This window comes from Globicephala melas, chromosome 1, assembly GCF_963455315.2.
Source record: "Globicephala melas chromosome 1, mGloMel1.2, whole genome shotgun sequence".
NCBI lineage: Eukaryota > Metazoa > Chordata > Mammalia > Artiodactyla > Delphinidae > Globicephala > Globicephala melas.
The window spans coordinates 1,001,291-1,027,031 of NC_083314.1; the positions used below are offsets into that span (position 1 = coordinate 1,001,291).

At 57.2% G+C, this 25,741-nt stretch overlaps 1 protein-coding gene across 3 annotated transcripts in view; it reads right to left on the reverse strand.

Moving 5' to 3' along the window:
- The window catches only part of NAV1 (neuron navigator 1), a 211,635-nt gene that overhangs the window by 10,615 nt on the left and 175,279 nt on the right, over window positions 1-25,741 (reverse strand). For 2 of the 3 annotated variants that reach the window (XM_030844397.2, XM_060285096.1), the window contains 19 exons: window positions 24,036-24,174; window positions 23,292-23,589; window positions 21,869-22,562; window positions 20,951-21,394; window positions 20,271-20,312; window positions 19,512-19,660; window positions 17,776-17,946; window positions 16,740-16,792; window positions 16,039-16,062; window positions 15,853-15,930; window positions 13,159-13,242; window positions 12,859-12,970; window positions 5,514-5,635; window positions 2,154-2,350; window positions 1,861-2,053; window positions 1,480-1,648; window positions 777-874; window positions 519-614; window positions 147-306 (listed from right to left, as the gene is read on the reverse strand). In XM_030844397.2, coding sequence (XP_030700257.1) covers window positions 147-306; window positions 519-614; window positions 777-874; window positions 1,480-1,648; window positions 1,861-2,053; window positions 2,154-2,350; window positions 5,514-5,635; window positions 12,859-12,970; window positions 13,159-13,242; window positions 15,853-15,930; window positions 16,039-16,062; window positions 16,740-16,792; window positions 17,776-17,946; window positions 19,512-19,660; window positions 20,271-20,312; window positions 20,951-21,394; window positions 21,869-22,562; window positions 23,292-23,589; window positions 24,036-24,174 — 3,323 coding nt within the window. The remainder of the gene's footprint in view (window positions 1-146; window positions 307-518; window positions 615-776; window positions 875-1,479; window positions 1,649-1,860; window positions 2,054-2,153; window positions 2,351-5,513; window positions 5,636-12,858; window positions 12,971-13,158; window positions 13,243-15,852; window positions 15,931-16,038; window positions 16,063-16,739; window positions 16,793-17,775; window positions 17,947-19,511; window positions 19,661-20,270; window positions 20,313-20,950; window positions 21,395-21,868; window positions 22,563-23,291; window positions 23,590-24,035; window positions 24,175-25,741) is intronic. The other variant, XM_060284640.1, reaches the window with a different exon arrangement.

A 25,741-nucleotide genomic window follows, 5' to 3' on the forward strand; every position in this document is an offset into this window, starting at 1 on the left:
CGTTCATCTTGCCCCTCACGGTGACCTTCACGGTGACCTTCACCCTGTAGCCCCGCAACCAGTTCTTACTCAAGGAACGCGTGACGGACCACCCGACGGTCTCCACCCCGCATTCCTCAGCCCCACACCCAGAAGCGGGGACTGACCTTTGAGGGAGACTGCTATGTTGTTGACCCCTCGGCGGCAGGGGGGCAGCTCCGGGGGCTCCGCATCCAGGAGCCGTTTCACGTGGCTGACGCTGTAGCCGTGGATGGACTCGGTGCTTAGTCCCAGCGTCGAGGCTGGGTCCATCTTAGAAATGTAGTCCTGACGGGACAGAAGGGAGAGAAAGGAGATGCGCAGGACACACGCACAGACATGAAGGCCACGAGAAAGGTAGTGCTACAGGCACAGAAGTCGATGTGGAAGGGGAGGCGCGATGTCTGTCCCACTGAGCACTCCTGCACAAACCTCAGAGGCGCCCAGACCCCAGTGTCATCAGAGGACCAGCAGCCCCTCAGAGTTCTCGCATCCCTTACCTTGAACACTTGGAAAACAGCGTCATCCAGCAGCTTCCAGTCAACTTTCCCGCTGACCTTGCTGCACCCCAGGAAGAACTCCTGCTGCTTCAAGTCCTGTGAGGCCAGGGCAGATGCACGTGAGCCCAGGGCAGACGGCTCCAAGAAGGGGAGAACGTAAAAGGCCTTGGGAGCTGAGCGCTGTGGGTTCGGGGGTCCTTAGAGCCCAGATGTCCTTGGGTAGAAATGACAGTGTCACCCCCCCCCGAAGTTCCTTACCCCTTTGATGATGTGCTGTGGGGGCATCCTCACCACCACCCGAAGAGTCACTTCCTCCTTTGGACCAGAGGTGCTGATACCATCCATGGGAGACAGGTCTGGAAGTGAGAAAAGACTGTTGGTTTGGGGGTATCCACAGGCTTTCCTACATCTTCCTGCCACTAGCCTTTCCAGATAAGTTTCTTTTTTTTTTTTTTTTTTTTTAATTTTGGCTGCGTTGAGTCTTCATTGCTGCATGCGGGCTTTCTCCAGTTGCTGCGAGCCAGGGCTACTCTTCGTGGTGGTGTGCGGGCTTCTCATTGCAGTGGCTTCTCTTGTTGCGGAGCACAGGTTCTAGGTGCGCGGGCTTCAGTAGCTGTGGCTCGCGGGCTCTAGAGCGCAGCCTCAGTAGTGGCGCACGGGCTTAGTTGCTCCACGGCACGTGGGATCTTCCCGGACCAGGGTTCGAACCCGTGTCCCCTGCATTGGCAGGCGGACTCCCAACCACTGCGCCACCAGGGAAGTCTCTCCAGATGTTTTTATCTAACCCAAAATTGAAACTAGAGACCAAACCTGAACAGTGATTAAGGTCTTAGGACCACAACAACCCTCGGTGTCTCAGGACGCCAGCAGCGGCTTGGCGGCAGCACTGCTACGTCCCTGACCCAAGGAAGCCGCACCACATCGAGCGGGGGCGAACCCTGTCCTTCTCCCCAACAGGTACCTGTATCTGCGAGGCTCGGGCTGAAGGGATGGCTGAGCGCCAGGCCCAGGGAGCGGCGAGGGGATGGCAGAGCCGAAGATCCCGGGGCCTGCCCTGCAGCGGAGCTCGCCGAGGGCCCCGGGGCCACCTTCAGCCGGTCGTTCTCAGCTTTCAGCAGGTCCACCTCCAACTGCGGCAAAAACGGGGTGTGTGTGTGTGTGTGTGTGTGTGGGGGGGGGCGTCTGGAGCCTCGGCCGCCGGGCCCCGCCCCCTCCCCGCAGCCCCGCCCCGTCCAGGGGCCCCTCCCCGCCCCCCGCCCCGCGGCCCCGCCCCGTCCAGGAGCCCCACCCTGCCCCCCCCCCCACCCCGCCCCGCGGCCCCCCGGCCCCGCCCGGGACTGACCTGCATGTTGTGCATGGTCTCCCGCAGCTGGTCCAGCTGGTGGGCCGAGTTGAGGGCTTCCAGGCGGATGTCCGTGAGCTTCATCTCCTTCTCCCACAGCTCGGAGCGCAGCTCGGACACCTCCTTCTTCTCCGGCTCCTCCTCCTCGCTGCCCTGGAACAGCCGGGCGTGGGGGGCCGGGGGAGCGGGGCCCCTGGAAGGAGGCAGGGAGCGGCGGGCATTAGCCGCTGAGCCCGCGGGTGGCGGTAACCGGCCCCACTGCCCGGGGAGGGGCTGCAGTGGGGGGCACTCACTCGGGGGCATCGGTGCCCGCGGAGGACGAGGCGGAGGACTTGATGGAGGGCGAGGCAGTCTCCGTAGCCTGGTGCTGCAGTTTGGGGGACGAGGGGGCCGAGGAGTCGGGCGTGGCGATCTCCTCGATGTCAGAGTAGGAGGAAGCGGACTTGGGCCCCTTCTTTATGCTGAAGGCTTTGTTGAAGGAACTTCGGAGCTAGAACAAAGCAGATCCGGGGAGAGAGCGGTCAGGGCTCCGCGCTGGAGACGGTGAGGGCGGAGGGGCTTCTGAGACAGAGGCCAGAGGCAGGGATGTGTCGGTAAGCAGGCCTCCCCCAAAGGCTTCACTGGCTTCGTGGAATACAGACGGGAGACTCGCCTAGGAATTCGGGCTGGGAGAGAGTGGGCCTTGCTGCTGTGCTATGGGAACTTTCTGGGCCTTCCCTGCCCCCGTGGGGGAGCCGCACCCGTGAAGGGACGGAGGGGAGGCCCCGGGACACAAGGTGTGTCTCTCGGCGACCCCATCCCACCTCCCGCAGACCAGCAACTGCTCCGTCTGCAGCCTGGCTCACCTGGGCCTCAGGACCCACCTCTCAGCAGGGCTCATCGGATCAGAATCTACCCACCAGAAACTTACACTACGATTCTGTCCAATCGACAGAAGGGAGTGGAACCAAGCTTCTTTTAGTGCCTCCTGTGCTCCGCACATTACAGGACAGTGAAAACAACCAAATACAGGTGCTTTTGACTACTTCCACTCAGATGTCCCAGAAGAAGGGACCCCCCCCCAGCATTTCCTCCAAGTGCGCAGGGGATTATAATCTGAGCGTAACTGGCTGGGCCTTGGGTGTTGATGAGCTGGGTGTTCGGGGTGAGGGAGGGGAACCAGGGTTCTGTCCCACGCCCATCACATGCATCCATTTAGCATACGCACACACACGGGGAGACAGAGCGGCAGCCGGACACCGAGAGTAAAGGAGGGGTCGAAGCAAACCAGATCGCTGGGAAAGCAAGAGAAGAGAGTGCAAATCTGAGGGCACTCTTTCCACGTGGGTCTCCTGGAGCCTGGGAAAGCTGCAGGTGGTGGCTGGCGCTGCGGGCGGGGCGCGTCAGGGTCTCTACCAGGCGGGACATAGGAAGACCCATCTGGTGATGGGGATGTGGGGGAGGGAGTGTGTGTGCAGGGGACGTGCCATCACGTGGCTCAGAGTGTCAGGAAGCACCGTTCTCTGCAGAGGTGGAGACCTGGGACTAGGACTCGGGCTTCCTGATTTTCTACTCGATGAAGACTTCTCTAGCCCCTGCCTCCCGGGGAAGCCGTGTGTGCGTGTGTGTGTGTGTGTATGAGTGTATATGTGTGTACCAGTGTGTACGAATGTGTTTGTGTAAGAATGAGTTAGTGTGTATGTGTGTGTGAGTTGTATGTGTGTGCATGCACGTGTGTGTGCACATGCAGGAACAGGTCCTGTGACACCCGTCTGCCGGGAGTACCCGCCCTCTAAGATCACAGAGATCCTAAGTGGGAACAGTGCTGTGTGGTTCCGTGTCCCCAAAGCAGAACTGCTGGGCAGTGCATTGCGTGGTGTGATGTGGTGAGGGATTCCGTGGTCAAATGAGTTCCGGAAACAGTGGATCCAGCAAAATGAACCGGGACTCTGTCCTGAGACACGTGTGTGTAGAAGGCAGCGTTCCTCAGATCCGAGCATCTTGAAGGGCTGCTGTGGAATTCACCTGGGGCGATGCTGCGCTAAGACTCAAGGCTCAGTAACCCCTGCATTCAGGTCCTTCCTCCCTGTGCCCCTCGGTCAGGCTCTGGGGGAGGGAACTGCTCCCTGCCTGCCGCCTCTTCTGACCGGGGTCTGCAGGAAGCTCTGCGTACCCCTCTTTGCCCGTCACGATCCCACCTCCGTTGCTTTAGTCCCCCGGGGCCTGCCTTCCGGAACGGGTCTCTCGTCTGTGAGTTCCCTGGGCCTCACTCCCTGAATTAAGCCTTTGACGCTGCTGGCTTGTTACGTTTTATATGGGCAGTATTTTTGTCTCCCTGGCAATTCTCCAGACTCCTCGAGCCCACAGACTCCGTGTTTCCTGTCCTCACAACACCCGGTGCAACGTTGGGACAGGGTTTGAGTGGACCTTAGCGTGTCTGGTTTGTCATGGAAATTCTGGGTTCGCTTTCTGTTTGTCTTAGACTTGTATACCCTAATCCCCGAAAGGTCTTTGGAAACCCCATGGCTGCAGAGGGCTTCAGGCTTTAGAGTAACCTGAGGTCCAGCGCTCACTTCTCTCTGGTTCATCTCACTCCAGAGCTAAATCTTGAGGCTACCCCCCGAACTGAACTGGCCTCTGGCAATCTCTTCCATTAGGATCAAAAGATCAGGGCGCTAGCTTTCCGGACGGGGGAGCGCGGTCTGACTGCTTTTATAACAGGTGGACTTTGGAATGGGGTCGGGGCGTGGCAGGAGGCAGAGCCCTCCCGCTTGGTGCCCGGCCAGACCTCTCCTCTGTCCTCGTGGGGCGGCCGTGGATGGACATGCGGGGGGGGGGGGCGTTAGGGGCTTGGCGGAGGTGGTCACAGTTAGTCTCGTGAGTGGCCGTCTCTGTTTAGGGGGAGGGGCTCGCTCTGGAGATGGGGAGGGTACGGCAAAGGCAAAGAGAAAACGGAGAGGAGTGAGTGTCTTACCTCGTAGACCTGGAAAAAAATAGGGATTTGAAGTCAGCATTTTGAAGGGAAAAAAAAAAAAAAAAGAAGCAACACTTAATCACTCATTTCACACGGTGGCCCCTGTCTGGACTACACGAAGGTCTGTGGGGGGCTCATCACACGGGGACAGCGGGTGGCACATGCCCTCGTGGGGGCCCCCCTCCTCCACATGGGCAGCAGAGGGGCTGGAGGTGTTTTCCATCTGCTTTGATAGTGTCAGAAAGGGCATCCCAAGTCGGTTTAGGGTTATCTGGGAAACAACCAACCAACCGAAACAACACTCTCTGGACCGGTCAGGTGACACAAAGGTTCCTTTTGAGGTAATCTGGAAAGTTCCACAAATGCCTCTCCAAAAAGCTGAAGAAGTGACCTCCAGGAGCATCTAGAATGAGTTGGCTTTGTTCATAAAATCTTCTGTCCACAGTATGGGAGTGGGTGGAGACAGATGGGGCGTTCCCTTCTGAATGTCTCCTGTTGCCCATCAGATGTGTGCAGGGCTGGAGGGGATGGCTGGCGGGGGGAGGGGGCAGGTAGCTGCGGCAGACCTCACTCTGGGCAGACGCCACCGGGGGCTCCTATCAGATGGGGCTCATCGTGGTGAGTTCTGGAAGGCTGGCTCCCGTGCTGAGGTGGTGTGGTCCCCCAGCGTCCCACGCGGCTCCCCCAAACCTTCACCTACCCAGCTCTTCTTCTTCTTCTTTTTGGCATCGGCCTCCTTGCTGCTGCCGATACTGGAGTGACTGGTGATGCTGTTGAGGCTCGAGATGCTGTCCGAGGAGTTCTGCCTCTTGATCCGGAGTTCTAGGGGCCAAGCACAGGGCGCAAACACAGACACGGTGGGTCTAAAGGAGACGGCGTGAGGCTTAGGGCAAGTCTCGCCGCAGGAGAGCGAGGAGGAACCACCACCTCCTCGTCCACATTCTTCAGTTTTTAGGATCATCCTCTCAACAAGCCTTTACTGAGTGCCAATCACGTTTCAACATCAACAAAGGTTAAGGGATAAGAAAAAAACAAGTAGGAAATGATCCCCATCCTCAGGAGGCTCCCAGTCTAGTAGGAGAAAAAGCAGCACAGAATCCAGCGCCCTCGGCTTGAGCAGGTGTGACAAGGGGCAGCCCGGGCCAGGCGTCCACAGTCCTATGGAGACAGCGACCTGACGCCCTCAGGACTTTCTCCAGGAATATTGGCTGGGGGGTCCAAGGCCGAGTGCCCCACATTTAACCCCAAAAAGCTTTAGTTTCCTCATCTGATGGGCAGAAAATCTTTTCAGCTCTCTGAGACGGTCTGCAGTGGCACCAAAATGATGCCCTTTTCTACTACGGAGAAGGAAAGGGTTAATAAAGGAGAAGGCCTTTGAGTGTTGAAAGAACCAAAGCTCTTCAGGTGGGAACATTGGAAAATGATTTTAGGGCTGAAAAACAGTCCCTGCAAAGGCTGTGCAGGCAGCTGGTTGTGCGTTGGGGCTCCTCAGGCTGGGTAGCGGGGCCGGGGACAAGGGGAACAGCGAGGGGGACGCTGGAGGACAAGCCCGGCGGGGCGAGCCCTGGGGGCCCCTCGAAGGAAGTCTGCCTTGTGCCGAGAGGACTGGATTTTTAAAACCTTATTATGAAATCATTAGAGGTTCACAGGAAATTGGAGAGAAATGGGCGGGGAGGTCCCCCGCGTGCACCTCTGACCCAGCCTCCTCCAGGGTTAGCATCTTGGGTGACTATGCGCAACGTCTCACAGAAACGAGGAGAAGGGCAAAGTGGCAGGAACTAGCCCAGAAGCAGGGGGCTAGCGGTGCCTGTCTGCAGCTGTTCCCCTGTTCAGTGCAGGAGACGTGGCTGGTTCTTTCCTCGCCTCTCCTTGACCTGGATCTTTCAACTCTAGTTTTCCCTTCATACCACAGGGAAAACAAGACCCTAGGATCCGACGACGGAATCACCACGCTCCCAAAGCACATGGAAGACCCTTCGCTCCATGAGTATCAAACCAAGTTTTGCTGTAACCCAGCGCGCCTCCAGTTATTTTAAAAGGTATGCAAACTTCTCAAGGGAACATGCTTAACCGAAGTAAAGAATTTTTCGTTTGTATAAAAATGGAGCTATGGGTCCATACATATTTGTTTATAGCTGCATAGAAAATTACTTCTCGAAGGTTTACAAGAAACTGTTAGCAGTAATTACCCCTGGGGAGTGGGATTTGGAGGGGGGTTCGGGGAGAGGGATTTTATCTTTTACCGCACACCCTTTTGTATACTTTTCATCAGGGGCTGGCGAGCTTTAACTGTAAAGGCCAGACAGTAGATATCTTAGGCTTTGTGGCCATTTGATCTCTCTTACAACTACTCGGCAAGGCTGGGTGGCACTGAAGCAGCCGCAGACAGTATGTACGTTAAAGAGCGTGGCTGTGTGCCAGGAAAACTTTATTTAAAAACAGGTGGTGAGCCACATTTGGCCAGTGGGCCAGGGTTTGCCAACCCCTAGTTCACATTTTCCTCCAGAACGTGTATTGCTTTTGTGGTAAATTTAATTTACAATTAGTTACTTAACAACAAAATGAAAGGCAGCAAAACAAGTATCTATCATCCGTTACTTGGGGGTCCAATGAGCTGTGAGCCTGTCAATTAGATTTTTCAAATATGCTATATGGTACTTTTAAGAGCAAAGGACGTGCTTTAAATCGAACAGTCTTCAAAAAGTTAAGAAACCTTTTGTGCATTTAAAATTTTGTGCCATGTACATTACCTATTTACAAGCCAAGTAAAGTAGGCATCATTGCTTTAAGCATTAGTTCTTTGACGGCCAAGCTGAACCTGGGTCAAGAATGACGGAAACATGAAAGCAAAGGACAGGATTCACTTATCCATTCAACACAAATATAGCTGAAGAATCAGGTGTACTCGGGAAACTAGAAATAGCTCAATGTCCCAGACCCATCGCTCAGGAGCTGTGTTTGAGCCAGTTACTTGTCTTCTCTGATCTTATTCTCAACTGTAAAATATATTTTATAGGGTTGTTACCTGCAATAAACGAGTTAAGTACAATGCTCAGAACAGTGCCTGGCATACTGGAGGTGCTCAACAAAGGCTGGCTGTTCCTGTGGTGGAAGCTGGGGCAGAGCCCGCAGGAGAAGTGATGGGAGATGTAGATGCGGCCAGAGAGAAAGCGCATCCTAGACCAGAAGGGGGGTGGTGCTCCTGCTGCAGGGTTTGCATGTGTTCTCTTTCCCTTTAACTTGCTTTTCTGAAACGTTTCAAACTCACAGGAACACTTAAAGCACAGCACAAGGGAGGACACCCACAGGCCCTCCCCACCATATAACAACTGTGATGTTTTGTTATATTTGCACCAGTGCACACTCTCTCTGCATACAGACATATACACACACCCACACACACAACATTTTCCTGAACAATTTGAAAGCAAGTTGCAGACGTGACACTGTACCACTAAACACTTCTAAGAATAAGGGCATTATCTCACAGCATCAGTATTACACCTAAGCAAATTCAAATTGCAATGATTTCTGATGTGGCTGGATCACTCTGGGGGCAGAGTGACAGGAGGACTGTAGCAACACAAGACTAGTTAGGAAATTACTATGATAACCCAGAAGAAGAGTGACGCCTAAGCCAGGGGAGTGACAAGACAGCGGAGGACAGACATACAGATCTATGTGTGAGTTATGTGTAGAAGCTAACTGACCACACAGGGTGAACAGGGAGACGTAAAGGATGGCGCTCCTATCGGTGGGTTCAGTGACCAGGCAGGTGTTTATACCTGAAGTGGGCAAAAGTGCAGAAGGGAGAGCATTAAGCAGTTGGAAACAGAGGTATGGGATTCAGGAGCATGACACAGATTAAGAAAAGGGACATACAGACGAAGAAGTTGTAAAACCCATTGAGTTGATAAAGGAACTCAGCAAGTTTGCAGGATTCAAGATGAACATACGAGAAAATCAACTGTATTTCTCGATACTAGTGATGACGAATCCGAAAATGAAATTAAGAAAACAATTCTATTTACCATAGGATCAATAATTAAATTCAAAAGAAATGCAAGACGTATACTGAAGGCTGCAAAACACTACTGAAAGAAATTAAAGTATATCTAAATAAATGGAAAGGCATGCCATGGTCATGGAAGACAGCACTGTGAAGACGACAATACTTTCCAAATTCACGTACTGAGCCCATACAACCTCTACACCAAAATCCCAGCCGGATAATTTGCAGAGATTGACAGAGTGACCCTAAGGTTCACATGGAAAAACAAAGGGCACAGAGTAGCCAAAACCATCTTGAACAAGATCAAATTTGGAGGACCCACACTTCTGATTTCAAAACCTACTACAAAGCTACAGTAATCAAGGCAGGGTGGTACCCGCTAAGGATAGACGTATGAGTGAATTAATGGCATACAACTGAGAATCCAGAAATAAACCCGTGTATTTCTGGTTGACTGATTTCCTGCAAGACTGCCAAGATAAGGGAATGGGGAAAATAGTCTTCTCAACAAATGGTGCTGGGACAACAGGACAGCCACTTATAAAAGAATGAAGTCGGACCCCTACCTCACACCATATAGGAAAAGTAACTCGAAATGGACCAAAGATCCAAATGAAACAGCTAAAGCCACATAAAACTTTTAGAAGCTAACGTGGGAATAAATCTTCATGACCTTGGATCAGGCAACAGTTTTTTAGATACAACACCTAAAGCACACAAACACACACACAAATCGAAGAAAAAAACAGATCAGGGCTTCCCTGGTGGTGCAGTGGTTGAGAGTCCGCCTGCCAATGCAGGGGACACGGGTTCGTGGCCCGGTCCGGGAGGATCCCACGTGCCGCGGAGCGGCTGGGCCTGTGAGCCGTGGCCGCTGAGCCTGCGCGTCCGGAGCCATTGCTCCGCAATGGGAGAGGCCACAGCAGTGAGAGGCCCGCGTACCGCAAAAAAAACCAAAAACAAACAAAAAACAGATCAATTACACATCATCAAAATGGAAAGCTTTGGTTCTTCAAGGTGAAACGGAGCAGGACCCCGTGGTCCTTGCCACTCCCATGTCCTCAGCCTGCCTTTTGTCTGTGGAAAAACTTTAGCCAAAGAATAAGTTTAATCAGAGAAGTGAGAAAATACAGAAACAAAGGAAAACAGTCAAAGGAGACCAAATAATAATAATAGGTTAGTCATTAAGCATGGTCAAGGACCTTTAGTTCCTCCTTAAGGGCTACAGATAATATTCTGAGCCGTACCCTGTGAGCTGGCTTATAGACACTGAAACCCCGACCAGCTGGAAGAAGTTAACTACACGATGACCAGGCTGTAGCCATGACCTAAGCTGCCACAATTCCGAGAACTGGCATCAAGGAAATGGGAACAAACAGACCCTGGAACTGAAGCCTAACTGTACCTAAAAGAATCAAGATGACGCTGGTCAGACCACCGATGACCAATTTTAAGACGACTGTCAGAGCTGACTGTGCTGTTTCTGCATGTAGCCCCCTCCCTCTGTCTACAAAAGCTCCCGCCCACTGATTGTCAGTGGGGGGAGTCGGCCTTTGGACAGGTGTCCGTCCTCCCCACCGGACTGCCGGCATCCAAAGTAAAGTAAACTTTCCTCTCCACCAACCTGGCCTCTTTATTGGCTTTTGAGCGGCGAGTAGCCGGACCCCACTTTCGGTTACAAAGGGACAGTGTCAGAAAGTAAAGACAACTCAGAATTGGAGAAGACATTTGCAAATCATGTATCTGCTGAGGGGCTAGCATTCAGAATATACTAAAAACTCGACAGTAAAAAGAAAACCTGATTGAAGAATAGGCCAAGGATTTAAACAGACATTTCTCCATAAAGGGATACAAGTGGCCAATAAGCACGTGAAAAGAAGGCCCATCATATCCTTAGCCACTGAGGAAATTACAACCCAAACCATAACGAGATACCACTTCACCTCCACTAGGATGGCTATCACAAAAAATGACAACAGCAGATGTTGGCAAGGATGTGGAGAAACTGAAACCCTCAAGGTGCTGGGAAGAAGGACAAGGGTGCAGCTGTTCTGACAAAGTTTGACAGCTACTCAAAAAGTCAACAGAGCTACCACATGACCCAGCAGTTCCACTGCTGGTTATACACTAAGAGAACCGAAAACATCTGTTCACACAAAAACTTGTGCATGAATGTTCATAGTCGTGTTATTCGTAACAGGCAGAAAGTGAAAACAACCAAGTGTCCACCAACCGATGATGGATAAACAAGGTGTGGTCCACCCATACGATGGAGTATTATTCAGCCAATGGAGTATTATTCAGCCATAAAAAGGAAGTCCTGACACATGGTACAACATGGATGGAGCTCCAGCCCCCAAACACCACATACTGCATGATTCTATTTACATGAAATGTCCAGAACAGGCAAATGCACGGAGACAGAAAACGGATTAGTGGATGCCGGGGCTGAGAGGAGGGAGGAAGGGGGAGTGACGGCTAGGGGTTCAGGGTTCCTTTGTGGGGTGATCAAAATGTTCTGGATTTAGATGGTGGTGATGGTTGTAAATACAACCTTATTGAATATGCTAAAACCCACTGAATTGCACGTGTTAAAAAGGTGTGAATTATATCTCAATTTAAAAGAAAAAGAGATTACAGAGCTACTGCATAGACGTGAACACTAGGGAGAGTGTACCCAGTCAGAAGAAAAAGCTGAGGCTGGAGCCCTGGACAAGGTGTTTTCCTTGTGATGAGAAAACTCTTAGGATTTACTCTCAACCGCTTTCGTGCAGCTGTCTGTGTTAATTGTATTATCACGTGGCACCTGGCGTTCTTAGTACTTATTTATCTCCTACCGGAAGGCTGCACCTCGTGACCACCTTCATCCACCCCCAGCCCCCCGCCCAGATCACCCCTCATCCTGACTTTCTCTAGCAAAGCTTGACTCGCGGTTAAATCCCAGGCTCACCTGTCACTTGAGCCCCACGGAACCCATGTGATCTCGGTCTCATCTGAAGAGTCGGTTCATTCCCCTCGGAGAACCGAAGTGAGGATCAAGTGGGGTTACACACACGTCTGCGCACGCACACGTTTACGTCAAAGTGGAAAGTGCTAGTGTTTTAGACTACTTTCCAGGGCACTTTTAGGTTCATGGCAAATTTGAGCGGAAGGTACAGAGATGCCCCACTACCCCCTGCCCCTCTACGTGCACGGCCGCCCCACTATCAACCATCCCCACCAGAAGCTACATTTGCTACAATCGATGGACCTGCACTGACACGTCACCGTCCCCCGGAGCCCAGAGTTTACACTGGGCTTCGCTCTTGGTGGTACATACTGTGGGTCTGGACAAACGGAGAAGGGCACATATCCCCCATCACCGTGTGCTACAGAGTGCTGTCACCGCCCTGCAAATCCTCTGCCTTGCCCACCGCCGTTCCCCGCCCCCAGCCCCGAAAGCCATGACCCTGTCACCGTCCCCAGAGTCTCGCCTCTCCCGGAATGTCATACAGCCGGAACCACACAACACGCAGCCTTTCCCGACTGGCTCTTTCACTCAGCGGTGCGCCCTTAACACGGTCAGGGTCTTCTCGCTGTCTGATTAACTCATTTCTTTATAATGCTGAGTGACACTGCGTGGTCTGGCTATGGTACAGTTTACTCATCCTTTCGCCTACCGCAGGACATCGGGGTTGCTTCCAAGTTTTGCTGACTGTGAATAAAGCTGCTGTAAACATCCATGTTTAGGTTTCTGTGGGGACATAACGTTTCAGCTCCTTTGGGCAGATACCAAGGAGCGTGACCGCTGGGCTATACAGCGGGAGTACCTCGCGTTCGTAAGAGGAAAGTGCTATGTTAGCGACTGTCTTCGACAGTCATTTGAGGTCGAAGGTGAGGACCCTCTCCTCTCCCTCACCCTCTAGGGTGGTGGGGTCATGCCCCGCTGCTCCTCGCTGACCGTCGGAGGGCCCCCACCTTCTAGAAACCTGACGTGGAGAGAAATCCTGCAGTAAGCCTCTTTCCAGCCCAGCCCTGTGGCCGGAAGGCCTACCTTTGGGTGTGGCTTCTGAGGCATTGAGGGCCCCCTGAATGACGGCCTGGGCCTCAGAGTTCTTCTTCTTCAGAAAGTCTATGGTTTCCCGTAAGTCCAGCAGCTCAGTGTCCTGAGAGAGAAACGAAATGGTGTCACGGGTGTGGCTGGGGGACACCTGCTCTGTGCCCGGCCAGGGGCTGGGCTCGGGACTCTCCAGACCCCATGTGGAGGGCAGGGAATTGGGGCAGGTGGAGGAGCCAGGGCGGCAGGAGGGGGGGCGCCAGCCTGGCCTGTCCGTCCCCCGACCCGCGCGCTCACCTTCTCCTCGGCTGTCTCCGCCAGGTGCCGCAGACGGCATGTCATGCTCACCAGGCTCTGCTCAAAGGCCGCCACCAGGTTGGCCTGAAACAAACACGTATGGGGGTTCCCCAGGTGCCTGGGTTTGGGGAAGGGAGGAGACGTCTGTGGGAGGTGGCTAAGTTGACTGCAGGTCTCAGAGCGGACCAACCGCATAGGGGCTCTTACACCTTGCTCCCATTTCTGGCCCGAAGAACATTCCTGGGGGGCCCAGCGCCTTGAAGGATAAAGCGGCACAGACAGCATCAGGGTGGGGCAGGTCTTTGGAGGCGTCTAGGGATGCGACACCTACTGTTTGCGGAGGTGGGACTGTCCCCTGCTTCCAGGGGGCGTCCCCTCGGGGGCCGTCGCTTTATCCTGGTGGAACTCCTCCCCCAGGGCCCCATCACTCCCAGAGAACGGGTTTGGGACAGCTTCCCAGCCCCGCGCCCAGGGGGCCTCCATTCCTCGGTTCTGGCCACCCTTTCCCTGATCCTGGGGCTGGAGCGGTAGCTTGGGCCACCTCGCGGCAATTCCACAGTCTGGCCACTAGGTGTCGGGCCGGCTCCGCGAGGGGCCCCCAAGGACTTGGGGGGGCAGCAGGGGGAGGGGCAGGAACTCCAGCTCTGCCAGCAGGAAGGCCTGCAGGGAAGGGGGGCGTGCTGAGGCTGGGACCAGAGAGGGGGACGCTCACCCTGGGAGAGGAACAGCCGCGGTTCGCGGGGAGTAAACTGTGGCCCTTCGAGGGAGGGGCGCACTCCACACAGAGCTCTGGGGGCCGGTAACCCCTGCTTCCTGTCGGCCAGTGGTTCTGCCTCCCTGGGGGTCGACCCTAGTGTTCGCCCCCTGTCCTTGACACAGGCTGGAGGCCTCTCTGGTCCAGGCCGGGCTCCTTGGCACGTCTGTGCCTCGATGGGGTTACCTCCACCTCTGGACTGGGAGCTCCTGCCTTCCTGGCCTTGGGTCACCTCTTGTTTGGTCCCTACATCCCTGCCCGTCTGTGAGCACGTGCCTCCTCGTGAGGGGCCCCGAGACCCCGGCTCCTCAGGGCTTTTCCATGCCGGCCTCTTCCCGTCTGGGGCTCCCTCTCCTCTGGGGGGGCTGCCGCCCCGCATCCTGTCCCTCCTCTGAGCCTCCCTCACCCCCAGCCCCACGAGGGAGCCTGTATGCCCTCGGGGCTCAACCGGGGGTCTGGAGAAAGGCTGGCATGTGGGAGGGGGAAGGCGTCCAGGCTGTGCCCAGCGTGGGCAGCTGGGGAGTCCTGGTGAACAGGACACAAGGTTTGGAATCAGGGGACCCTGAGAACAGCAGAGAGCCTTCCAGAATCCAGGACTCTGACCCCCAGCGAAAGCCTGTCTCCAAAATTCAGGACCGTCGTGTCTGAGCATTCAGATTCTCCTCTCAGCCAAAGGGAACTTCCTGTTCTAAGAGAGTCACCTTCTAAATTCATTCTCTTGGCTCTGGTCCAGACTGGACAGCACGACACTGACAGGGTGTAAATGAGTCAGACGAGCTCCTGCTCTCTGACACCCCTCCCCCGCTGCCGTCTCCCAGACGTGAATTTCCCGGGCTCTGCCGGACGGGATGGCCTTGGGTGAGGCGCCAGGGACAGAAGAGATGGGTCTTGTTTCTATTACGATTCTTATGGGTCCCCAGTTGTGGGGAAAAGGCTTGGTACGAGCTTCGTGCAAGCCAGTAAGAATACAACGGACCGACCCAGAGTTTGGGAAAGAGAATAAAAAGAACAAAGAGAACAACCAGTGTGGTGAGGACACCGCTCGCTGCCCGAATGTACTGGAAACACGCAAAACCGCGGTGCCGGGTCTTCTACCTGATTCCAGTGAGACCCAGGCCTGACAGCTGGGCTCCCCAGAGAGGAAGGGAAGAGAAAAAAACCAGCAAGGACTGCGGAAATTGCAGACATGGTTACTTTGTGCAAACACTTGGAAAGCTCCGCAGATCCGGCTCAGCTGTTGTTTACAGCTTTGGGGGAAAATGGCTCTTATGTTCTCTGTCTGCAGCTCGGTCGCTGGGGAGAGGCTTCTGCGGCCTAGTCTGGGGGGCAGCTTCGTTTCTCCCCATCTCCCAGGGTGGAAAAACCGAGGCCACAAGAAACGCATTCTAAGCGGATGTACTCTGGGCAGGCTGAGGGCGGCGACAAGAATGCGGGCTCCCCAGCTAAGCTCAGGGGCCCCAGAAGACAAGGCAGCTGTGGCCGAGGAACCGGAGCCCGGGCCGGCCTCCTAAGAGCGTTGCCGTTCCCAGGTGGGGTCCCACTACCCAGCTGTGTGCCTGCCCAGCGACGGGATGAACAACGACACGGGCAGAGGCAGAGGGTTCCCAGGGATCTGTAATTCTGATCCGTGACTATTCCTGTCCACGGCCAGTGGCAAGGCTGTTCCCACCTCCACGCAGAACCACTGATATAAACCCTTTTCTCTTTCTCTAGGGGCTTCACGGGCCGTCGGACGGGCGCTCGTCCGTACCTATGAATTAGGGTGGGGGTGCAAATGGCTCCTTAGAGAGACCCCGACTCGGAGGAGGAGGCCGCTCTCCAGATCCTCCGCTGCCTGGAATCAAAGCCCACGGGACACCTTATGAGACAGTTCTCCTGGGGCTGAACTCATCTGGTTTGGGCCCAGACAGCTGCCCGGCTGTCCCCTCCCCGGCACTCACGTTGGCGGAGAGCTGCGACGTCAAGGTGGCTACTTTCTCCTGGGATGACTCCAGGGCCCTGCGAAGCTTCCGGATTTGCTGTGAAGGAGACGGAGATGCACTTACGGTGGCAGAAGAGGTGTACGGCTCGCGAGGAAGTGGGGTGCAGGGGTGTTAGGAGGCCGGGGCGAAGGCTGGGGACCCTACCTCAGACTGCATCCTCTCCTCAGCCTGGTGAAGGAGCACAGAAGCGGGGTGGGGAGAGAGAGAGAGAAAGAGAGAGAGAGAAAGGGAGAGAGAAGGCCGTTACTACGGAGGCAAGGGCAGCGCGCAGAACTCAGGGAAGCGAGATGCAGAAGCGCCCAGAGGCTGACGCCCTGTGGCCGGGCCTGGCTCTGCACGGGGTGGACTCAGACCCCAGACCACGGTTCAATACGGCACACCTCTGGGGCAGAGGTCACAGCCACCTCTGCCATTGCCAGGAAGGCTAGGAAATGCAACTGCTGATCTGAGGGCTAACCCTGTCGCCACCAACTTGAAGGAGTAAAGCATTAGGGGCAGCACGAACCTGAGGACCAGCTTACGCCTCACGAGCAGACGCGGGCCCAGGGCCCACGAGGAACCTGGGGCAGATTCTGCACACAGCGGGGGTCCTGGGGTCCCTGAGCGCGGCCCACCCTCCCGGGCACAGAACGCCTCCACGACCAGGGGATTCTCCGTTTTTCAAAGGAGGCACAAAAGGCGCCAGGGTCGCTCAGGGATTGGCGGTGAGGCCGGAAGGACCACCGAGGTCTAGAAGCGCCCACTTCGTGCCCTAAGCTCCAGGGGCCCCCACCTCGCCCCGCCCCGCCCCCAGGAGGATTCAGGGCGCAATTTGGTGCGGGGGGGTGGAGAAGCGAGGCTCTTACTGAGGAGTAGGTGGAAGAGGCACTGGAGGCCAAGGACAGCACTGAGCCGTGAACTGCAAGAGAAGCAGAACGCAAAGGGTTAGCAGAGCGCTCGGCCGGGGAACCCGGGGAGGGTTCCCAGGAGGAGTGCTAAGGCAGGGGCTCGGGTTCTGATCCTGGAGCAGAGAGGGAGAACAGAACAGAGGACGCGGCTGTCTGCCCCACCGAGGACTCGAGTTCCAGGCAGAGCTGGCCTGCCCGCTCCGGCCCGTGCTCTCGGACAGCCGGGCCGAGGGCCCTGTGCTTGGCCTGCCCCTCCGAGGGCGCAGGGCTCCGGGAGAGGAGACGCTCCCGGGCACGGGTCACCGCCTCCCCCGTCAGGAAAGCACTGTCGCTGCTGAGGAAGAGGCAGTTCTCATCAGAGCTGCTCAGAACGAATCGCGACTCTGCCTGTGCCTCCTCTTCGCAGTGGGGACCGTTCAGATGAAAAAAGTCTCCAAGTGCAAGACACTCGTTCTGATTCTTCATGAACGACAGCCCTACTGAGAGAACCGGAGCAGGTCGGCAAGGAAAGCCCCCGGGATGAGCGTCCTGACGTCACCAAGTCTCACCCCCAGAAAGCCGGGCTCCAGCTCTGACCACCACGCCCAGAGGGCGGCCCTTGAAGCTGGTCTTCGGAACGTTCTCGAAAGAGGAATGAGATGCCTAATTCTCGTAAGGCTTTAAGAGCTACCTCTGAGTCCCCGTAAGCGGTCCTGTCCTCTGACGACTGGGGGGATGGGAGGACGGTGGCGGCGTGCTCCGAGGGCACCCTCTCAATAAGCCTTCCACGCTGCCTCCCCTCCCCCCACTAGGAGGGGCTCCCAAAGCCCCGGGGCTAGACGGTGCCACCCCAGGTTTCTGGGCCCCCAGACCCTTCAAAGGGACGGGAAGAGAGAGCTGAAATGGCCCAATCGGATGTTCTGTGAGGCAGACATGTGCGCGGTGGCGGCAGCGGTGCGCGAGGGGACCCAGCAGAGCTGGGATGAGCGTGAACCGCGCTGGCATGAAGTCTCACCGTCGTCCGCGGGGTCTCGGAAGGATCCTGACCGGATCATCCCCTTGGGTCTCTCGGCCAGGGACAGGGTGCTCCCCATTTGGGAGCCGCTGTACAGCGCGAAGGCCGCCTCGTGGGTGGGGATGCTGTTGGAGCGGGTGATTCTTGGCGTGGTGGCCGCAGTGGGACTCACTGGAAGGACAGAGGGGGGGACAGGAGAGGGAGGGGAGGGCGGGAGAAGAGGCAGGGGCATCAGCTTTGGGTCCCGGGGGCGGGGCGCCAGGAGCAGAGGCGGATGGAGGGGCAGAGAGGAGGCCGGCGGGCGGCGGGTGTGCAGGCGGCCGTGCCTGGGAGAGCAAAGCCCTACGAGGAGGACCCTGCGTCTGAGCCGGGGCGAAGAGCGAAGCCTGTTTGAACGCCCTTCCCTCGGGCCTGTCTGCCCAGAGAGGTCACTTTCGAAGGTCATGCTGGGGGCCCGGCAGCTTTTCTGAAACCTTCGCATCACTTGGATGTGCCGATGAAAACGGGGTGTCGTGTTTCTCTAACACACAACGGGCTGCCAGGGAGGCCTGAGAGTTCGGAGCAAGGCTCAGATCCGAGTGATGAAGAGGACCAGCGAGGGGCAGGGCTCAGGCTGTGGGGCGCACGGCCGGGCACCACGGAGGGGAGCGGCACTCCCCAGAAACACGGCCGGTGCCCAGCATGACCCTGGCTGGAAGGCCAGAGCCGGTGAGCGGGTCCGGGAGGCTGTGCAGCCCTGCTGGCCCGCAGCCCAGCCCCCTCGGCCCCTGCCTCTCCGCGTGCATGCTTGGGGCGGGGGGTGGGGCTCCTTGGACACTCCGTGGACATCCAGTCTCTGGGAAGACCCGAGAAGAAGACAACCCCACCTCTCCCGGGGCCCTTCGGCGTGTGTGAGGTGATGATCGTGGCTTGGCCGGGCTCCTCATCCCCCTGTGTGGTCTCCATGGAGACGGACAGCAAGCTGGCCCCGCCCTCGTTTTAATGGCTCTCAGGGACCAGATGACCTTCCCTTTAGCATCGCGCCCTTCTCTAGCAAGATGACCCCGACTCCTAGTTTCCTCAGAGTCCCCAGTCGTCCCACAGGCGTGTCACAGGTCTGCAGGTTTTGCTTACTGCCTTCCTTCGCCCCGCTGAAAGAGGCGGTGGATTTGGAGACGCAGGAAGGAAGCGACAGGCCGGCCCGGGCACTGTCCTCAAGGGCCCCTGGCACTCGGCGCCCCAGGAAGCAGGGCCGTGAGCCCCGGCCTTCGCCCCTCCCGTCTCTGAAGCAGAGTTGCCTCCTCCTCACGAGCTTCCCCTTCTCCTCAGACACCAGGAAAGGAGAGGCCAGCACGGGTCTCCCTAAGCCCTGCCTCTAGGATTGGACGGTCCCGGCTCCGGGGCAGACCCACGGCTGCACTCGACCGCTCACCCCCTGCCTCCCCAGCTGCCCAACGCTGTGTCGCGGCGCTGGGTGCGGCGGCTCCCTTCTGGCTGCACCGGGTTTTGCTCTGGGCCTCCCTTACGGCTCTTCCACGCCAACAGGCAGACTCTCTGATGCTGCAAGGACCCCACAGCCCGGGCCCAGGGGCCACGGCTCAGGTCCGGGTCTGGCGCACTCAGCCGTGCGTCTCACGATGGATGCATGAACTGAGACCCGTGAGCCGGCCGTCACGGCGCGAACCAAGTATGGGGTGAAACCCAAGGCCCCGCTGCCCTGCCGGCCCCCCTGCACGGCGGTGACTGCGGACACTGACCTATGGTGGTGAGCTGGCCCTTGGCGCTCAGGGACATGGACAGCGCAGGGGGCGACGGCAGCTCTGGCTGGTCGTCGGACTCGGGCGGCCCCCCGATGCTGTGGGAGTGTCGCCACTCCTTGGCCTCCTCCTGGGGCTGCAGCTGGTACCTGCGGGTGGCAGCCAACAGCTCGGTCTGGGCTTCTACCACCTGAGCTCAGAGGTGAGCTCCAAAAGCAGGACGAGGAGGTGGGAGCCGTCGGGGCTGACTACGGGGGGTGCGGAGGGAAGCAGCATCCTCCCGGACCTCAGGAGGGGCGGAAGGGCTGGGGACGCCCCTGCGGGGCTGCCCGAGCTAGGCCGAGATGACGGAGGCCCGGGACAGAGCTCGGCATTCGAACCTCCCAGCAGCAGGAATCACCGGACCGCAGGACCTACTGCCCACCTGAGTGGCCAGAGGTGGCCCGCTCTCCCTCAGGTTTGGGGGGGCGTGTTCTGGCAGGACTGGGGCAGACAACACAGGCTGGTGCGGGGAAGTGCGTGAGTCCCATGTGCAAGCCTGTCTCTCCTCTGTCACCTGAGCCCCGGCTACAAGGTGACGCACACACAACAGTGAGCCTGGGTGGGCGCCTGGGAGGATGTACGGGAACCAGGTACACGTGACCGGCCGAAAGGGGCACCGCATGCATGACTGGAGCCTGGGACAGGGCGAGTTACGTTTTTTCATACAGACCAGGAGCCCCAGGTATAGGAGAGAAAAACACATGTAAGGGTTATTACCTGAGCCCCTTCTTGGGAAGAGTATTCCGATCCCGCTGATTACTGTGGAGGAAAGAAAGAGAAGCATGTGGGTCCATCTCAGGAACTAGAGTTTGGGAGCAGAGGTTTGACGGACGCAACACCGGGACCCAGGGCATCCGGCCGTGAGGCCCCCGTCGCCATAAACAAAGGGGAGGTCAGCCACAGCCGCCTCTGGGCTCACAAGTTGGGAAATTGTTTGATGTTTTTCTCTGATTAGCTTCCCACTCCCCCGCCTCCCCTCCCCGGCAACCAGGGATTGAACCTGGGCCCTGGGCAGTGAAAGCGTGGAGTCCTAACCACTGGACCGCCAGGGAATTCCCTCTGATTTGCTTTTTAAAGATCATGCTGTGGTAGATGAAAACCAGGATGTGACATAATAGGGGTGATCTGGGGCCAATGATTAGGAAGCAGAAGCTTCAGATGGCAGGTTAAACCAGGCATGAGGGCTCGGGGAAGTCACTGAACGACTGTGTACTGGTTCCTCGTGTAGCAGGTGAGAATCAGAATTTAAACACAGGAACGAAATCCTGTTCCTTAAGAGTTGCTGAGAAGCAGAGGGGGTTACGTAATGTGCACACAAGTGTCGCCGGTCACAGAGCAGCAGTCAAACAGGCCCGGAGGCAGGAGCGGGCTTCCTGGGCTCGGCCCCGCCCACCCACCTGTCCAGCTGCCCAGTCCTGGGGCTTCCGCTCCAGGTCAGCTCTTCGGCGTCCTCCTCTGCGGGGGCGGCGGGGGGCGCGGGGGCTGCGGGCACAGGGGCGCTGCTGGGAAAGGCGCCGGGCAGGCTCATGGGCATCTGGAGGGACTCCATGCTCCTGTGCAGGCCCGAGAGCTTGGGGTACATGCGGGTCTCTTTGGGGACGCCGAAACTGCTCATGAGCTCCAGGCCCTGGGAGAAGCTGGCGGAGTTGATGTTGAGGATGGGGGCTGGGCTGGGGCTGAAGCAAGAAGGGAGGGGACCCCCGGCGGCCGGGCCCGGAGTGTGAAGATCTGGGACCTTCGGCGCATGGGCGTCAGCGGACGCAGGGAGATCCAGGCTGTTGGAGTTGACCTTGTCCAGATTGGCTAGGGAGGGTGGCTTGACAAAGCTCTTAGCCGTGGCCCTGAGAGAAGTGACGATAAAACAGGACATTCAGGATCACGGAGTTAGAGAAACAACAGGCAGGTGGGATCGCAGCCAAATCCTGGTCCTGTTTCCTCACTTTCGGGCTCTTTGCAAAGCACAGGGGGCTTCTCTCAATGCCACTGGGAAATACGGGGGAGGAAATCTGACCTGGGCACCATCTTAACGAGGGGGCAGCACATGCACAAGGGAGACAAGGGTGGGTTTACGCACAAATGGACGTGTGTGTGTGAGAAACTAAAACAGCAAAACCACCCAGGCAAGAGCTCGGAGAGGCTCAGAGCACATCGGGGGGCACCGAGAACAGCTCCGAAACACGGAAGAGGCGTCCGGCACCCGGGGAACAGGGGGGAGGCCCAGGGCCAGCAGGGAACAGGCCGCCCCGTCTAAGGAGCGCCGGGACCCTGGGAGGATGCTGGGAGGGCAGACAGGAGGAAACGCCCAGCCTGGGTACCTGAGGGGGGTTGGCGGCAGCTCTGCCAACTTGGGGGCCGGGGGGTGGCTCGCTTGGCCCTTGGGCGTGCTCTCCGGGGAGCCCATGCTCTTCAGGGCCACGCTGTCTGGGTCCAGGGCCACGGCCTTGGCCTTGGCCTTCTCCTTCTCCCGGTCCGTCTGGTTGACGGGGGCTGGGGTGGCCCGCCCGCCGGCCCCCTTGGAGGGCTCCTTCAGCCTGGAGGGCGTCAGGCTGCCCTGCCTGGTGCTGAGAAGGCTGGGGTCGATGCTGCTGCTCACGGGCCGGGGGCCGGCCCGCCCGCCGGTCACGCTCATGGAGCTGGACTTGGCCGGTCGGGGCAGGCTGCGGTACTGGATGTTGGAACGGGCGCCCGGAGCCAGGAAGCCGGGCTCCGCGCCGTTGGGCACGTCCAGGCTGGTCTTGCGTCCGTTCGCCGGCTTGACGGGGATGCCCGAGGTCTTCTGCGCCTTGCCGAGCGTGGCCGAGCCCCCGGCCTGCACGACGGTGGCCGTGCCTGTGGCGGGAGGGGGCTTCTTGTAGCCGAAGGACCCCGACGTGGATGGGCGCGCGATGCCCGAGGGAGGCTTCTTGGCGTCACCCAGGCGGTCGCGGCCGGCGTCCGAGGAGGAGCGCTGCAGGCCGGCGCTCTTCACCGCCAGCTTGCCCTTGTCGGTGGCCTTGCCCTCGGGTTTGCCTGCGGAAGGCGGACAGGAGTGAGCGCTGAGACCGCCGTCTCTGGCCCCGGGAGGAGGGGTGCCGTGGGTGGGCGAGAGGGAGCCCCGCAGGCTGAGGACCCTTCTCGCCAGAGGGGAGGGGACTCTGGGCGGGACTGGCCTCCGATTGTTGTTTTCTGCCCCCAGGGTAGGGGGTCCCATTTTGGTTGAAACGGCAGAGGCGATCACAAAGATGATCAAGAAGGAATGACGTCTAACACCGGTCCAGGGAGGGAAGGTGGGGGAAGCAAAGGGGTGGGACTCAGCTGTGTCTGCCGGTGGTTAGGGACTAGAGGGGGCCTGACGGAGGCCGCGGGTCACCACGGAGCCACGCTGGGAGCGGCATGATTCTGACAGTGTGCCAGGACCTCCCTGGGACGGCAACCAAGCCCTCAGGAAGACAAGAGCATCACCCGCGTGTCCCAGGAGAGGAGACGGAACCACTGGACGGTGTGAGGCAGGTCAGGCCAGGCTCCCCCCTCCTCTACACCTGGGCCTAGGCTTTAAGCACGTGGCATTTGTATGCCCACATCTGCACGACGGACATCGTACTGCCCGTCTTCCCTGACTCGGGATGGCCTGGAGGCTAGGGTGGGCAGTACGTGGAAGCAGCGTGCGGGCTGGCCGTCTCCCAAGGGTTAACGGCTGTGAGGAAGCCAGGGAAGCAGGACTTGGCCCTGGGCCCCCCGGTCCCTCGTTACTCGGCTCACCTGCGACCTTGAGGGCGCTCTGGGCCGTGTGAGTGATGGGGGAGGTGACGGCCACCGGCGGGGTCTTGCCCTTCTTCAGGGACCCGGGGTGCCCCAGGGTGACGGGCTTCTTCAGTTCCCCAACCTTGGATGGGTCGTCGCAGCTCTCGGGCCGCTCTCGCCGCCACTTGGCCGCCCCGGGCTCCATCTTCAGGCTGCCGCTGTCGTACTCCAGCTTCCTGGGGGCCTTCTCCTCCGACTCACTGAACCAGTTCAGCGCGCTCTCTGCCAGCGAGCGCTTCTCGGAGTCCGTGCGCAGCTGGAGATGAAAGAAGGCAGAGTGGACGCTCAGGTGGGGAAGGGGGGACTGGGTGGAGAGAGGGGCTTTGGCTGCCGGGTGGCCCGACCCTTCCAGAGTGGACAGCGAACCAGCCTTCCGCCCGCACCTCCAGGCTGCCAGAGGACAGCACACAGATCCCGGGCTTCTCTTCCTCTCCAGGTGGGACAGCACTTACGGGCATCCCTCCGAACTGGCGTGGGCGCTCGATAGAGGCCCGCCCGCCGGGACAGCAGCTCACGCCTTAGGTGACTGCCCGGCAGCTAGGGATTTCTTTCCACCAGCTCAAGACGGACTTGGCCAAGGGCACGTGGGAACCAATCCCACGGAGCAGGTGAGCGGACGTGCCACCCTGCGCACAGGCACGGCCCGGTCTGCCCCGCGGTTCTCTTGCAGAAGGCGGCTTAGGCATCCGCACTCGCACGTACCACTATAGTCGAGTTCCTGCGAGATGCCGTCGGCGTGGTGGGCAGGGAGTTGAGTGAGGAGCTGGCGTTGAACTCTTCCGAGCTGAGGTTGTCAGAGGCATCACTGAGCCCGCTGCTGATGGAGCTGCTCTCATCCCAGCTGCGGGACAGGAGAGAAGGGTTAGCAGTCAACACAGAAGCCACGGCGAGAAATAAAGTTCCCATAATGAGGGCAGGATGGCTGTACTCCAACATATAGACCGGCCAGAAGGGGAAAAGCGTGGGGGTTAGTCCTGGGTTTGCCAGCAACGCAAAGAGTGATTTAAACTTCCTTGTAATTTGGTGATGTCCTTTCATAAAAGGAAGGGACTACACAGGGAGCTCTACTCAACACTCTGTAATAACCTATGTGGGAAAAGAATAGGAAAAAGAAAAGATATACGTGTTAGACATACACTGAATCAAGGTGCCTTACAGCTAAAACAAGAACAATGTTGTAAATCCACTATACTCCAATATATAATAATTACTACATTTAAATTAAAAGAAAAAGAAGGGACTAGCTTTATCTGGTCAAGGAAGATGTTATATCTCCTTAACAGAAAGGCGTATTATAGAGACAAGATAATTCTTGGATGGATCTAATCACACAAACCCATTTCCCGTCCCTATATATAGCCTCCATTCTTAGAATTACTGTATCTTTATTTCTAGATGTGTTCTCTAGGTACTTCCCCTCCCTTTCCTGAATTTTTCCACACCTGATAACCAGGGCCGGAAAAAGACTGATCTTTTCTAGAGCCGCTTAGACCTGTCACTTCTCACTGCCCCCCTCTTTATCGGGTTCACCCCATCCTGGGACCGGGTCCCGCTGCTTAAGAGCGTGTACCACTCTTCTGGTAAGTAAACCCACTTTAGGTGCCGTGGCCAAGCAGAGGGGCCAGATGTGTGCTGAATGGTTTCATTTCTCTGCCAATTGCTCGGAATATCAGACTTGTGGTGCCTGGGAGAGACTGTCGTTAAACATCTGTCTGTACGTCTTTATATCGAGAACCCTGGTCCGTATATTCAGAGAGCCTGACACAGCCTCGGTCACTCTCCCACAGTCGCTTGGCTACTGGTTTTTCTGTTTGACAAGTTTCACAGTCAGAACGTTTATTCTTAACATCTGAACGAGATGCCTCCTCCTCTACCGTTCACCTCCTCTTGGACCATCCGTGCTTGCTCTCGCAAGTTTCTTTTTGTTCACACGTTATTTCCAAAGCTCAACTTCCATCCCCTACAACCGTTTTTCAAAGGTCCCATTGCCCAAGCCTTTCCCCATTTCTGTCTCTTCCTTCTGGACACTGCAAAGTGCTTCAGAACTTCCGTGTTCAGTTTTAGAGCCTCAGACTGAACACGGGACTTGAGTTAAGACTTTAGTAATTCCGTGGGAATTCTCTCTACACCCTCCCATCCGCGTCCACAGTGAGTTTGCTCGTCAGCTTCACGTGTGTGCTGAAGCGGCTTAAGATGTTTTCCGTGAATTAGCTGGTATCTGGGAAACGTCTCCCTTTAGATTTATTTTGAGTTTCGTATCATGGAACAAAAATCAGACACACAAGTCATCTAAGTGCTTGGCCCGGATTTCGGCTGGCCTCCGGCTGATTTATGTGCTGGGAATAGGAAAGTGGGTGGTTTGGACGTTTGGCTTGTTGCTCTGCAGGGATTAATCCAAATACATTGAG